Below are 15,802 nucleotides of genomic sequence, written 5' to 3' on the forward strand. Positions count from 1 at the left end.
ACACTGTGTGCAAATTCCATTTTCCCCCCTTTATCCCTCTCTCTCTCCAACTCTATTTGATATGAGTATGTTTTGAGATGGCAGCACCAAAATTTTAAAAATTGATAACTTCTGAATAGAGTTTCCTACTTTCCTCAAACTTTCACTGATGTATTCTATGAATACTGCTGCATTTATTTGATCCACATGTATTTTTTTGGGTTGCATTCCCCCTTTAATTAAGATACCCACAGGCAGCTGATTATTATTTCAGTGCTCCTATGTGTGGGTGGTTGATTTTTGTTCTTTGTCCAGGGTAAACTGAGAGAAATTGATCACTGGTGCCGATAATCATCTTTCGTGTCTCCTTTTGTGTCTCTTTCTCTTGTTCTGTGTCATTTCTCTCTTTCTTTAATACACTTGTCCCTGTGACTCTGTCTGTCTGTCTGTCTATCTGTCTATCTGTCTCTCTCTCTCTCTCTCTAAATCCCCCTACTTTCTTATTGACGTGTATGACACCTAAACAAAACATCGCTATAGCAAGATGTAAAAAGGAGAGTTTGCCATTCATGTACAAACAAGCCAGCCTGACAATAGTGGCTGTATGTATTACAGATAAGTGATCCTTCCCTGGCAATTTGCCAGCATGTAAGAGCTGAGAAGGTTTCGTTTGTCATTGGAAATTGCTGAGAGGATTCGGATCAAAGTCTTTTTCTTTCTGTCTCTCTTCTCTGTCTCTTTTTTGTGGGTATGAAAAGTAAGCAAATACTTAGGAATTTGTTTTTCCTGGATGACAGGACAGGTCCTCAAGAGGATAGAGATGATCTATTTTGAAGCTCGATGTTTTTGTTGGGGCTTTTTGAGGTCTTTTTTTTTCTTTAGAGCTGCACCTCATGTCAAAGAGTATGATTGCAGGAAATATTAGTTCTGATGACTGGCAGGTGAAAAACAAAGCCTGGGAACGAGTGCGGGTCATGTATTGTTTTCGTATCCATTTTCTGTTGCCTATTGTGACTGACGATGGCACGCACAGGCAAGTCATTAAATGATATTGGCTGTATGTGTGTGATTTCATTTGAGATAATTATGTGCACATAACTAAAGTGCCTTTTCTCCTCTTTCTGAATGTATGCATGAAAACAATGCGACCGTACTGCCTAGCTTATACGTGTAGACCTACATTTTCCCAATGGTTCTTGAAAATGGAGACAGCTTTCGAGAAAGCAAATGCTTGACTCACAGGTGAAATCAACTATTTGCCAAGTGATGCCAGAGTAAGCCACATGATCTGTTTCATGAGCAATTTCTCATATCCCCAAGAAATTTCAGGCGATCAAAATGAAAATCTAAACGACATGCCAAGGTCGTAAGGTACACATGTATGTTGACATCAGTGTAATCTTCTGCATAACTCATGATGTGATTTTTCACATCACTTTATGATTGCAGGGAAACCCCAAAAGTTGATCTTGGAAGAAGTCTTTAAGATGTGAGCAGAGCATCTGTTCAGGAAATTATTGGAGTGCTGCAATTGTGTTCAGTTCTCCCTTTCCCCATCTCATTTGCTGTACACTTGTAGGGCTAATCATTTTTCATTATTCTCTTGTCTATTTTGTGTTTGATTGTGTTGCTGTTATGTTTTTTTGAGAGGAACAGACTTTATAGAAACTTTCGGCCACCACTTAAATGTTAAGTAGTGGTTAATGGTTCATTTCTTCTTGGCCGTGTAAGTTTTTAAAGATAGCACATTGTGTGGCAGTGCATGATCATATGTGATTGTTGTCTGTTTTTGACAAGGATAAAGTGGGGGGGGGGAGGGGTATGGTAATGCTAGAAATTTGTGTCTCATTCAGTGATCAGCAGTCCTGCTAGGCGGTAAGAGTGTAGGAGGTTTCCATGAGGCAACAAGGTGGTGCCAAGTGTAAAGGATGGTCAAGCATCTGTGCAGGACGTACCATAGCTGGCAAAAAAAAGATGACCCAGAACAGTGGGTCAAGCTGTCACACAGCATCCTCTAAATTCAGCATGCTTGATGGAGCAGAGCAGTTCAGAAAAAAAAAAGTAAGTGGACAACTACCGACATTTCAACGTCATTGGGATACTAACAGTGGAGGATTATGCGTTAATGTTAATTTCAATCACGAGATGGCAACGTGGTGTTTGTTTTTCGCGCACCCATGCAGAAGGCGCCAAGATTCGGGGAAAGGGCCTCTATTGATCATCATCAGAGAAGGATTTCTTCGTCAAAGCAGCCCACTTCTCCTCTCTCCCTCTCTTTCTCCTTCTCTCTCTCTCTCGCTCGCTCTCCATCTCTCTTATATGCTCCTCTTGCGCTTCAAGCAGCCCTAATCACGTCATATTGTGCAGGCAGCTGCCCCGAGCCGCAGCAGCGCCGCCCGTTCAAGCTGCCAAGCTGCCGGTGGGAAGCAATCTGTGCCACATCCAGAGTGCTGAAATATTTATCAATTTGGCCCGGAATGCCGGGTGGAGATGTGTATAAAACCTGTCAGCTGAAGTATAGACAAAACTTCCAAACATTTCGCGACTCGAGTGCATTACTGTAACAAGATCAACGTTCCATGGCTGGGCACCCGCCCCGCGGTTTGTTGCCCAGAAATCCAAACAGCTTTATTTTTGTTGGGAGATGGGCACCGGGCTGCGAACTATCAGGCCCAACCTGCAATTAATCAGGCCTGACATGTTGACAACAAGATGAGCACCTAATGATATATCCTTCTGCTCGAAAACAACGTGTGACTCCTTCCAAAGATATGTCTAAATCTGCAGAAAGCCCGCGCGCCATCTTCTGAAGGGGGCTGGCTGCCGAGAATGTGGCAGGACGGGGTGGTCCATGCCCTGCAATTATGGCTGAGGGGGGCATGGAAAGTGATTGATGAGGCCAATAATGCTGATAATGTGTGAATTGGTGCATCTCTTCAGGGAGATGAGGACAGTAGCCTCTTCCAGTTCAGCTGTGGATGCCTTTGTGCATACATGTACAAAAGTGTGTGGGATGTGTTTTTCTCCTTTGCATGTGTGCCCTGTGTATGCATGTGTGTGTATGTGTGTGTGTGCAGGGGTGTGTGTGTGTGTACTGAAGTGTCTGTATTTTCACGTATAGCTTGAAGCCTCATTGAAATTTGGATGAAAGCAATAAATACATCCATGCGATCTGTTGACACCCATCAACTGGGGACCAACCATAGTTGTTGCATGTATACACTGTGTAAATCTTGACCCCATTGCAGAAAAGACTTCCCCTTTCAACATGTACGTGTATACATGCAGCTGAGTTGTGGTCTCTGTAAATATTGCAAGAGCCCATCAATCCTTGCATTTCTGCCAGTTGCCACGGAAACCACTATTGTCATAAGCTACCTTTATCGTCATACTAAATAATGTCAATTGGCCAATTGAATCACATCAAACTATTCATGTCAGGGTTTAGGGGTCAAAGGTGTGGTATACTAAAAAGTGGCAGACCATGTAGTGTCAAGGTCTCACAGTGGTAGACAACATGACACGCACCTGTGACTGACAGTACAGTAGCCAGTCAGAGTACAGGAATCTGTCACAGATTGCTGTTATCATGGCAAGTGTCATTTTCAGCCAAAGTTTGTAGACATTGTGGAGATAGGATTTGTCAAGGGGGGACGCCCTCTAGGGAGTCATTATCTCCAGCCGCTATGCAATGTGCATTGCTCATAACCAATGGTAAACATTTCACTTTCTTCCAAAAATGGCACACATTTTAGAAGATACCTGGTGAGATAAGTAGCACTACACAATGTTTGCGCAGTACAGTGTGTGCACTGCAGCAATGATTTCTTGATACCAAATTTCCTATGCTCTCTTCAAAGCTGTACCAAGGAGTTGGGCGTACACAGTTGCAGCACAATGGGCCATGCATGCTGAGAGAATTTACAAAATGACATATCAATGCACTTGTAGAAGATAGTATCAAACGTTCAGGCATCAGTGCCTTGAGATTCTGTGAGAAAATGATCTGGCAATGGACTTGATTCAGAATTTTCTTTTTATTCAGTTGGAAAAAGGCAAGCATAACTGCACACAGGATTTCAAGGGCATCCGCATCTGGCTAGCTGCCTTGCCGCTATTGACAGAAGTAGAACAACTTGGTATACATTGACCACTTAACTGTATGTTTGATAATTTACCTTGTAGAATGGTGAATTGCATTTCCTTTGATAGTCAGTTGGAAATATTCAATGACACAAGGACGATTTCTGGAATATTCTGAATGTGAGGGGAAAAATTCATCTTTTCCTTTTTCACTGTGATAAAGACACCATTGCAGTTTCTCCCAAGGTTATCTGCAGAAATGTAGCAGTGAAGCCATTCTAGTAGTATTCATGCTCATGCAGAGAAGAGGGAAACTATAATGATCATGCACTCGTGATGTGAAACGATGAAACCCGAGTCTTTCCGTCTCACGCGCAGTGGCTGATTAGCCACGACAAAATATGGATTCAAGAGTTTAAAATGGACATGAAGCCAATCTTTGAATAGTATGACAATTTGAAATATATCATTTATGCTCTGATATAATGATCATTTTGGCATTTGGGGTCAAGCAGCCACCCCCCCCCCCCCCAAAAAAAAAAAAAAAAAAAAAAAGAATCAATCACTAACCTTAACCAGTTCTTTGACCAGGCCTGTATTATTCTATTAAAGCAGTGTGAGTGACATTAATAGTCACATACTATCTGTAAAGGTAGTAGTAGAATGTATGGGGTGCCTAGCACCAATTGCAGTGACTCAGCTGGCAAGCATCCGAATAGCATTTGACGCTCCCACTCCCGGCAGAGGCTTGTTTGTGGGCTGTCCCGCAGTAGATTACCCAGTTAATTGATCAATGTTCGTAAAATGATATGCGTGACGTCTGTGATTGAGATGCCTCGATCTGTGGGGAACTCTCTTATGCTCTGCTCCGCATATAGACCGGTGAAGGGTCTGTATGACTTCAAGTTTGGGAAGCTGTGACATAACTGAATGTTGCTTTCATGACACCAGTAATGTCAGTGGTAAAAGGTCACTAGAGCCATTGATCATGTATGAAGGTAACCTGTCCGTCAGAGATGCGTTCATCAACATCATTAGCAATATTGTGTCGTTGCGTTTGTGAATCAATTACTGGTGAGTATCCGCAAGGACGACATTCCATCACCTTAACTGGGTCTTTGAGGGCTATGTACATTTCATGCATGTTTGCCGTGAGATGATGCTTTGTATTATGGGAATGTAAATTTTGTTACAAACTCTGAACATTTCTGTTATTTCTGACCATGCAGTAATTACTGCACCTACACACATCGGAAATGGAAAGCGTACATGATTTCTTCCGCTTTGTAGAAGTCATATAAAAGCCAGAATATGACATCTGTGAAGCTAAGTGTATGGGAATTCCTCGCTCCCAAGTGGTCAGCTAAAATGTGTGTGTGTGTGTGGGGGGGGGGGGGGGTGGAAGTGATATTTGTCATTTGATCTTCGGTTGTGTATTTAAGTGTGTGACAAAGGGGCCTGTCTCCCCTTTTCTGCCAGTGTGTTTTTCCACCGGCATGACACAAAGACAGCCGCAATTCTCTTGTCACAGATATCATATTAGGGCCAATTTCTGCTTCCTTTCACTAATTCTGCCACATGTCCGCACCAGACCAGTCGTGTGGCTCACAGTTTAAAGGGAGAGAAAAAAAAAAGAGAAATGAAAAGGAAGAGAGAAAAAAAATATATGGGCCGCTTTTGTTGAGAAGTGTGACCTGGACTTTGATTCGCCCACTAGGCCAGAGCCTGTTCCTCCGGCAATGCCCAATTGGCTTTTTCTTTATCCCTTATACGTCGCCAGGCTCCCGTCTTTTTTTGTTGGCAAATAAAGCCTCATTTACATACAGGTGGATACATCTTCGCCATGTACTCAATTACTGAGCAGGTACAGAGCTTTCTGTTCAGCCCAATGTGACCCTTGGGAATAGTGGATTTTAAAAATTCTCTTTATTGTTCTTTTTTTTCCCCCACCCAGCTTTCACTCTTTAAAGGGCCGTAATTTAGGGCTTTCCAGAATCTATAAGGCTGCCATTTAAATATCCTTTTGTATGTGTGTGTGTGTGTGTGTGTGTGCCTGTGCCTGTGTATGTCTCTGTGTGGTTAATATTACTGTGCCAGTTATCTTACATTCTTGAATACGCCCGGGGCATTTGGCCAAACATGAACACACACTGCAGATTGAACTCGGGTCCAACATCGGCATTTCTTTTTGGTGATGAAATATGGATATACTTTGGTAAAGCCAGATAAATGACAAAGCATTTATATGTTTCATTTATGAGTTTGCGCTTCTGTTAGAAGCTTGCCTGTATTCTGTACATGCTGAAGTGCATGCTAAAGTATGCCCTACCGTACATGAAAAATGTCTTTGTTATCAACTGTACACTAAACTTTTTTTTTTTGTCCCAGGTGTTCTACAGTTTTCCTTTTTCCCTGAGAAAAGCTTTGTTGTGATAGAAACCTTTAATGTAAAACTTGAACGAGTGCAAACGTTAATAAAGAGGTAGCCGTGATATAAAGCTTTGTGCTACATTTCAGTAGTGATGTAATTTTATATCTAGACACATACAGCATGAGCACAATGTAAACAACACCAAGGGCATACATATCACAGGGTGTTCCACAAAATCTCTTTTATACACATTGCTGAACTCAAAGCCCTGGATCGATTTAGTAATGTTTTAAACAAAATTCAACACAAATAGTGTATGTTGCAGTGAATCCCAGATTTCAACGCTATTACGGCATTACAGAAAATGAACAATCCAACGAGGAAGTTGTTTCAACATCGCTGCCCTGTGACAGAAGGTAGCTTTGTCTTTTCTGTGGCGTGATGTGTGCATACTTGGACAAGTATGATTTGATGGTCCTTGTTATTGGCAGAGAAATATTGAGAAGTTTTCTTCTCTCGATCCCTCCCTCCCATCTTCCATCCTGTTAATTATGTGGCTGTCCATCGGTGACCTGTCTGTACAGTGTCTGTCTATCTATCTACATTGTATTTGTCTTTCTGATTATCTCATTGGGCTATCTATCTTTCTGTCAATCCGTCTATCTCTCTATCCCCATCACAGGATCTGTTCCATTCCCTTTTCCTGTTTTGAATTTACAAGAGAATTTACTCATTCTTGGTGTGATGGGGGTGTTTTGAAATACTGTATACGCAATATATTTTGCAAGTCGTGAATAGGAACTTCTTGACTATTTCAGAGCGGTTAAAGTCACGATAATGGAATACTGTACTGAATGGAGAAATGTATACGTGTGTGTCACATTCATATCCGGATCAGAGTCATTATTTTCATGTGTCTTTAATTTCGCAAATAGCACCTGACTCGTGAAGTTCGCGAAAAAAAAAAATTCTGTTTATACGGTCATATACTGTACAACTGAATTAGTGATTGTGACCCTTTAAAATGATTTCATTTTCGCCAAGGATGGGTGTTACTGGCCTACATTTTGCAGCAAGGCTCTGAAGTGATTTTCTCTCTTTTTTTTATTTTCTTTTTTGCCTTCTTCTGGGTAGTTGAAGATGGTTGTAGTAATCAGATTTGCTGTCTCTTTGTCTATTGGCCTGTTCAGCCCAGGCTCCCCAGCCATTAGGAGCTTTGAGAGAGGGGCCACATGGACATCAAATTGCTTTGTGCTCCTATGAGCGCTGTTTGCCACTCCATCTTATTAGCCTTTTCCTCCCTGCCATCATGGTTTGTCGCTTTTACCGTTCCTTCCCCCTCCCCTCCCCCCCCCACACTTTTCCTTTCTTTTGCTCAGTCTTCCTCAGAGGCTTCGGTAAACCTCCTGGTCTTGTATAAATCAATAGTCACAATTGATGCTTGCCCAATGCCAGTGTGAGAAGCAGAAGTGCTAAGCAACTCTTCATTGTACCGAGTACTTTACTGTACGAAGCAGAGCGAGTGTGTAAGTGTGTGCATGTGTGTTTAAAGGAGGGGGGGGGGGGGATTCATTTCTCTTTATGCTTTTAAATTGAGTGTGTGTGTGTGTGTGTGTGCGTGTGTGTGTGCTTGCTGTATGTGTGTAAGGGGAGGGATGTGCAGCAATTGAAAAGCAGCTAAAGTGCACTCCTGTGCCCTCTGGCTCACTGGTGGAGTGTGCCTTGAAGTAAACATTATGCCAGGGCCATAATTATTGATAGTGCATCATGAGCAAGGGCTCACGTACTCATCCACTGCTAGCTAGTGTATGAGTGTGTGTTTGTATGCATGTGTGTGTGTGTGTGCGTGTGTTCACAATTCTTCCATTTCCTGTATATATGACTCCTTTCTCAACCCAGGCACATTAAAAGTAATAGCCAAATAAAACTTGGCAGTTGATGAAGTAGTGTCTTTTCCTGTCATCCTTAGGCTGTTTAAACCACTGTGCTTTTCAGTGCGAAATGGTTTGCAGTGAAGTCAGCTGTATGTTCTCATACACACTGCATGTTTGTTTGTGTGTGTGTATGTATGAGTTTGTGTACATAGTCATAGTGTGTCCCTATGTTACAGTGTGGGTCAATTCTTTTTGTGCTTTATATGGTATTCCATATATGCACTATATAGGCTTTCAGCCATTCACATATTGTTGCACCATGGATTATTATCTACATCTTGCCATTCAAGTCATACTCTGATTGGGCCTAAAACTTTAATTGTGACAGAATGACCTTCTCCCCCCCCCCCAAAAAAAAAAAGGAAAAAAAAAAGAAGAAGACATATGAATCATTAACAACTCCTCAAAAATAATAATACCAAGAAAAGAAAGAGAAAGGGCAGGTACAGTGGAGCAGAATTTTCAACAGGCATCACACTGTAGGGCCTACCCACGAAGGCTAGTATGTTAACCCTTTGAAGACTAGTCCCTCTTATATTCAGATAGGTGTCTATGGGAAATATGTGTTGTAGCAAAGTCTGCTAGTCCTCAACAGGTTAAATGCATTCATTTCCATTAATACTATGAGCCACTAACTGGCCTCCAAGGGATTATGTCGTACTGTTACGCCCGTGACTGCATTATTATGCTTTAAGCCACCCTAGGTTAAACATAGCAGGTAACTGCCACACTGGTACTTCCTGTACTTACTGTATTCTTTGCCAATTTTGTATTTGCTTGAAAGATTCAGTCATTTTAGTTTGAGTTTTGTGACCTTTTTTTTTGGGGGGGGGGATGAGGAACAACTATAAGCCACCACAAACACTTTTCATTCTTCTCGTCTCATCTTTTTTCAATGTTTCCACTGAAAAAAAGGAAAGAAAAAGCTGTATGTGGGTCACATGGCAAGCATTTCCGTACGTACAAAATGAATCCTGGATTTAATTCTTAGCGGCATTGATCATAAACACGTATGATTTGATGTAGTGCCCCTCTTTATTGTGGCATCTAGATTATGGCATCTTAAAATGTACAAAAGGCAGGTAGAATGGGCAAGGGTGCTGTGACATGGCAGCGCATTGTGTTGTGGCTGGGTAGGGGATCAGTGGGTGCCCTGACAACTTGCTTTACAATTGGCACATCCTGGCCTTTGTCCTCCAAAGACTTGTTTAAAGGAGACCATCACTGACAGAACTAGTCTTTCTTTCAGGTGTTGGATGCTGCCCTTCCCTCGAAGAAGTGCCTGCCCGTTTCTGCTATTTACAGTATTCTTGACTTGGTGCCTGAAAAGGAGGTTGCATTCTAGATATGAGGTGGTCTATCCATATTCTGTTTTCCTTTTGAGCATAGATTAAATGAACAATTTTCAGTCTGTATGTAAACTTTTGCTGTTGCCTCGACAGGAGGCTATCCATACGAATTGCTGAAGTGAAAGCTTGGTCAACTTCAAAAGAACTAACTTTTGTGCTGCACGCAATGATTGATCAGAGCAAAACATATCAATGAAAGACATGCGTTGGTTGAGATAGAGGTGAATCGGTGAGGCAGATTTAGATAATTTCCCAGGAAGTTAGATTTACAGAATGACTCGGACAGATCGTATGAAACTAGGCCACGCAAAGATACATTGACCAGCATCCTTGAAACACATTCTAAAGCAAACACACAAACACAGACCTGTATGCACTATGAAGTCACATCTCAGATGCAATTTACACAAGCATAAGGCTTATAATACAAAGAAGCAGAAACCCTTGTACACACGTATACACAGATGCACACAGAAGCAAGCATACAAGTCTGTGTGTATTCTCTTGTACACACAGACACCCACACAGACATACTGTATGTAATAGCCCTTTATCAATTATCATTTTCCCTTACCCCCCCCCCCCCCCCCACCCCCATACATATACACACACTCCTACTACCACTCTCATCTCCTTGATAAACTGGCAACACCTTGGCACAGAGCTATCTCCCAGGTCCCAATTCCTATCCCCGCTACATTCTCTTCTTGGCAGCCTGGCAGCAGCCCAGGGATAGTGGCTAATCCTAGCAACCTATTTTCATTGTGCTCTTCTCTGGGTACCATTATGTGTGTATGTATGTATGTGTGTAAGTGTGTATTTCTGTATGTGTGTAGGTTTATGTGCATTTGAGTGCATATATGTGTGTGTGTGTGTGTGTGTGTGTACACTGTGGTGATTGAGTGGCAAGTGTGGAAGCAACAGCTTGAATGAATGGTCAGCTGCCAGAATTGTGGTGAGTGTGTGTGTGTGTAGGGGGGGTTTACAGTAGGCCCTTTTTTTTTTAGTTGTTATGAAGTGCATAGCAAATATTTCACTCGCGATGCCCGAATCTTGTCATTATGCGAAGCAGAGCAGAGCTCTCTCCCTTCGTGCTGTTTCGTGCGAGTGAATGCTAACACTGCTTCCTGCATGCAATTAAAATCCCTTTGATGTTTGTTATCAGTTTTGATTGCCAGTTTCAACAGCCTCGCACACAGTGCAAGTATGTCAGGAAGAAGGAACAATACCCTTGCAATGCTATAGTACTTCAAAGATATGTGTACCGTGTACATTTTGAAACATTCAACCTGCTAGCTTTACATTCTGTGGTATTATGTAGCAATATGATTACAGTGACATGTATTGAGGGAACTTTTTTTTTTCTCATCAGTGTTAAGGCATTTCATTGTCATGTGTATAACAATTTAGCATGAAAAAGTTCATTGATGATAAAAGGTACCATACAGCCTTATATCCATGACAATGTTCATCTTTAAGAAATTTGTATTATGTGCAAATTTATGAGGTTTCCGGGCGAAATCTATCCCATTTATAGATATTGCATAAAAAAAATTGCAGTAGTAGCATGTCGTATACCAATTTAATTTGACTAACGTTTGGTGATAGCATGATTATAATGTCAGTGAGTATGAGGAAGGGGGAAGAGGGGAGATGGATATGGGGGTGGGATAAGGGGGAGGGGAGGTGAAGTGGGTGGGATAAGGGGAGAGGGGAGAGGGGGAGGAGTAATGCGGTGAATGGAGGAGGGAGAGAGATGAAGGAGGAAGGATAAGGGATGAGGGAGGTTTAGAGGTGAAGAAGGAGGGTAAGGGACGAGGGAAAGGTATGAGGAAGGGATTTAGAGGGGTACAAAAAATCAATGCTTCATTCAAAGAAAAAAGCTCTTGTGAACAGAAAGAATACTTGTGGGTTTATAAACCATGATTTTACCTTTATCTTTGTCACAGTTTCTTCACATGGGGCAGTTCTCCTCAAAAAAACCTTGACAGTTTTGCCCACAATATTTTTTTAGTATTGTGTGTGGGCCCCTTCTTGTATCCACAAACCATTAAATACCAGGTAATAGACAAAACATGATACATCATGTTATTGCCAACAGACCAACTTACTGGTACTTCCCCAGATCCAATAACTGAAACATATGCGATTGTCCGTACAGCATCCGCTTTTATTTTATTTATTTTTATTTTTTTGGTCTGATTTACAAGCTGGAAATAGGCTGCAAATCATGACCACTCGTGGTAGTATGTTTGTGGCTGAGGTGCTTTTAAAAGGTGCATTGTACTTTCCCCAAACCTTTCTACACAAAAGCATTTGTTAAATTTTTTTTGTTCAGTTTGTGCAACATTTTTTTTTTTTTTGGTCTTCTTCAAAACAACAGGATGGAGACTAATTCCTTGCTTGGTGGCTGTGTATATTTGGGCACAATCCAGAGGTTAATGTGTATACTAGGCACAGTACGAGAAAGCAAAATACTGTGTTCTGTGTCAGTATGTTTGCCAAGGACTTGGGGAAGATCATTGCCTTGAAATTAGTTGCCATGATAAAAAACCAAGAGACTGGCTTTGACTCGACCTCAAGCACGCGGCAAAGTTTCAGCACCGGAAACATGGGTGCTTAAAGTTGTGAGATCAGGTTGCCATATTGTTTTGCAATGTTCCATTAAAAAAAAAGGAAATATCTTTTAAGTTGTACTTATGCAATTTCCGTGAAAAAAACACCCCAACAGTTTCCTGAGATGACAATGTTTCAGAGTTTGGGGGCAAAATGAAATAGAAATGATTAGGAGGTTCATTTGAGAAAAAACTTCAGTATTTTTGTATGAGAGTGTTCCCCCTTCCCACATAAACAAAGATTTGAGTAGCCTGTGAATATCACCATTGTATCGTGCATCTTCTTTTTCCATCCTTTGTATTTTGTCGGGGTAAGAATAAAAATGTTAGGAAATATCACTCATTCTTGCAGTGGATTATAGCATAATTGCGTTTTACTCCTGTAGACGATTTTTGGACTGTACACGCATTCGATGCATAAAGAATGGTCTGACGCCATTGTTTTCCTGGTTGATTTGGCATATCAGAACACTATTATGTTCATACCATTGCCCTATTGTTGGAAAAGGTGAAAGAAAAAGGGGGGGGGGTAGAGAAGAGATCTGTTATGTATTCATTATCGTGAGTGGGGCCATATGCCGATGATGACATCAAGTGGTAATGTGATACGAGCAGACCTTTTCACAGGGATTGAATTTTGTCCGCTGGGCAGAGGATGCAAACGGCCTCATTCTGGTTTCCATTTGCAATTCAGGACGTGGACAGGGCAGGGAATCGCCTATTGTCTTGCGCCTGCCTGAGAGTGTCGTTTCGGCACTACGTATAGGCCTGGCATGGCTGTACAGTTTTTTGTAGTAGTTTACAGGCAGTGCAGAATCGTGAGTGCTCACTGCTTTCTTCCCCCCTCCCCCCCCCCCCCCCCCCCTTGCTGCCTGCCTCAAGTATGGAACATAACAAAGTAGAAATTGAAACAAAATGAGAGGGCCGGAAAACATTGTCACATTAAATTTGATGTGTTTGTTAGCCGATACCCAATCACGTACCACCCACTCATTAATATCAATTTCTATTCTGAAGACAATTGAAGGAAATAAGTGAACCTTCTTTGTCTAGATGGAGAGCCAATTTTAATCAAAATTGATAACTCTGATAATCAGATTTTTTTTTCATTTAGGGGCTTACATATCTGACAAAAAATAATAAGAAGAATAGAAAAAAAATTGAATTTTCACTTCAGTGAAAATAGTTACTATTGATGGTTCAAAATTAGGACTTTTTTTTCAAACAAGTGCCAGTAGGGCCAATATTTAAGTGTAGGACTCTGTTTGTGAGAGGGAAAGAAAGATCATAAGTCACTGTATAGCCTATTATATTCCGACGTAGCCATGATGGATGGAAATGATTGCTGCACTGGTTGTCAACTGTTGTTGAGATATTTAGCATGTCAGCTTGACTATTCTCACTCTTGCAGTGGGAATACTTGCAAAAAGTGTAATTTTTGCCTGTTGAAGCAAATTGCCTTGACTGCATGGATGTCTGAGATTTTTATCCTTGTCTCCCTTCGAACAATCTGAGGGAGAAGTTGCAATTGAGCAAATTTAGGTATAGGCCTATCATTTCAAGAGTTGCAAGAGCCGTATTTGTCCCTTTGAACCTAAAACTATATTCTATTCCTGGGTGCAGATTGTCATATACTTTTACTGGGATTCACCTTCCTGTGTCTGTTATTTAATCAGAGGGCCCCCAGTGGATAGCACGTAGTCCAAACAGGTTCACTTGCTCGTTCAAGAGCCAATGAGAGTGGGGTTGGAGGTAGGGCGAGTGCAACGAAAGTAACACTGACCTTGTTCAACCTGAGGATTGTATACCTGCAGTTCCTGTGATGACCCTCCAGGGATGTAAATGGAGAAGAAGTTTGTGGCAGTTTGAAGGGTGAACAATCTTACACTGACATCCCCGCGTTCCCCTCGTCAAATTTTGTCGCTGGACTGATTGCTGTATTGAGAAGTTTTAAAGAGTGCAATTGATAACAACAAAATGCGAATGAAGACTTTAATGAAAGATGCATAGATCTTTATTATCATTATAGTCCTGAATATACTCTACTCTCCATACATGTGTGTCAATGCACATTCTGTGTGTGTGCATGACAGACAATTTGAATACACTATAGTGGTGTTGGTAGAGCCGTATAAAGCCTGTGATTTTCATTCTTTTTTTTTTTTTTTGCTTTTATTTATCTATTCATTTTTTTTTTTGGAGGGGGGTACATTTGTATGAATGTGCCTTTATCTTCACACAACTCGCATACCATGTCCTTGCTATGACAGGAAGTATGCATCCGGTACAGTAAGCATGTTTCCATGTGAAAATCACATTGTCTGCATATATTTAAACTGTTTGGATATTTTTATGTCTTTTTGGTTAATTTGTCCAAACATGTTTGAACCTGATCATCAATGAAAGACATGAGCATCATTCCAAGGTAGCACTTTATATGCTACCAGTACCATATTCATATGTAGCATTTTGTTTCTGTATATATGATGTCGTCCCTGGGGTGACAAGACCTTGTATCTCAATGGATATGTATTGAAAATCCTCCCATATCAAGTTATAATATCAAAAATACTGATTTTGATTTTGTAAGTTTTGAGTTGTGTCTGACCATTTCGATATTTTTCCTATTTCACTTTCCACATTGTGCAGAGCATCGCGCTGAACAACAACCGAGGTCCCCCGCGGCTCCTGAGCGATCCCACCATCTGCTCCTTCAGGTCCATCAGCATCAACCCGATGACGCCAGTGGAGGATCCCTCGCTGGCCGCATACTGAGGCCTGGCTGCTGGCTCCGGCCCTGGTCCCTGGAAGGAGGAGCTATCCGCCGTGTCTCCCGTGGTCCTTTGATGTGAACACCAAGTTCTCGCTAAAGCCAGGTGGAGCTCCCATCCCACTCCGTTGCATCGGACGCATGAAGAGACATAGTGGTGCTGCTATTTCCAGGTGGCGCGGTACGGAGGGCATCCTCGGTGTGGCTGCATTGCGAATATGCGTGCATGAGATGTGGTCGCCTCTTATGTCACTCGCGAGCGCTGTGGTCGACGACGCATCGCAGCAACTACGAGACGCAGTTGACCTTTTCAACTACCTCTTTTTTTGTCGTAACAGGAGAATCTTTTTACAATGTACTCTGGAATGATGCACCTGTATTGTGGCGAAAGCAACAGCCGCATATTTCAAAATGTGGCTTGTGTATTTGATTGCTTTGTGGTTTTATTTTTTTCCTCTACTTTTTCGTCTTGACTATGATTTACAGAGCTTTCATCGAGAGAGTCTCTCTCAGGTATATCTGAGTGATATTGGTAGTTCTTCCATCAGACCTCTAATCATTTATTGACAATCGGGTTCATGTCATTGTGTAGATTGTGTCACGTCTTCATTCAGAGCACTCCTGAGTAGCGCCCCTCCTCCTCTCCCCTCCCCCCTTTGGAATATCCTAGATCTTGACTCATTTGCTTGACCTCTGTCCCT

At 41.7% G+C, this 15,802-nt stretch overlaps 1 protein-coding gene across 1 annotated transcript in view; it reads left to right on the top strand.

The window, feature by feature from the left end:
- Positions 1-15,773, top strand: part of LOC139719363 (uncharacterized) — a 44,476-nt gene extending 28,703 nt beyond the window's left edge. Inside the window, exon 6 of the mRNA XM_071630778.1 lies at positions 14,981-15,773. Within this exon, the coding sequence (XP_071486879.1) occupies positions 14,981-15,106 (126 nt within the window). The 3' untranslated portion in view covers positions 15,107-15,773. The remainder of the gene's footprint in view (positions 1-14,980) is intronic.
- Positions 15,774-15,802: the final 29 nt, after the last annotated feature.

This window comes from Diadema antillarum, unplaced genomic scaffold (assembly GCF_040938485.1).
Source record: "Diadema antillarum isolate AM-2024a unplaced genomic scaffold, OU_Dant_1.0 scf00000109, whole genome shotgun sequence".
NCBI classification, from domain to species: Eukaryota; Metazoa; Echinodermata; class Echinoidea; order Diadematoida; family Diadematidae; genus Diadema; species Diadema antillarum.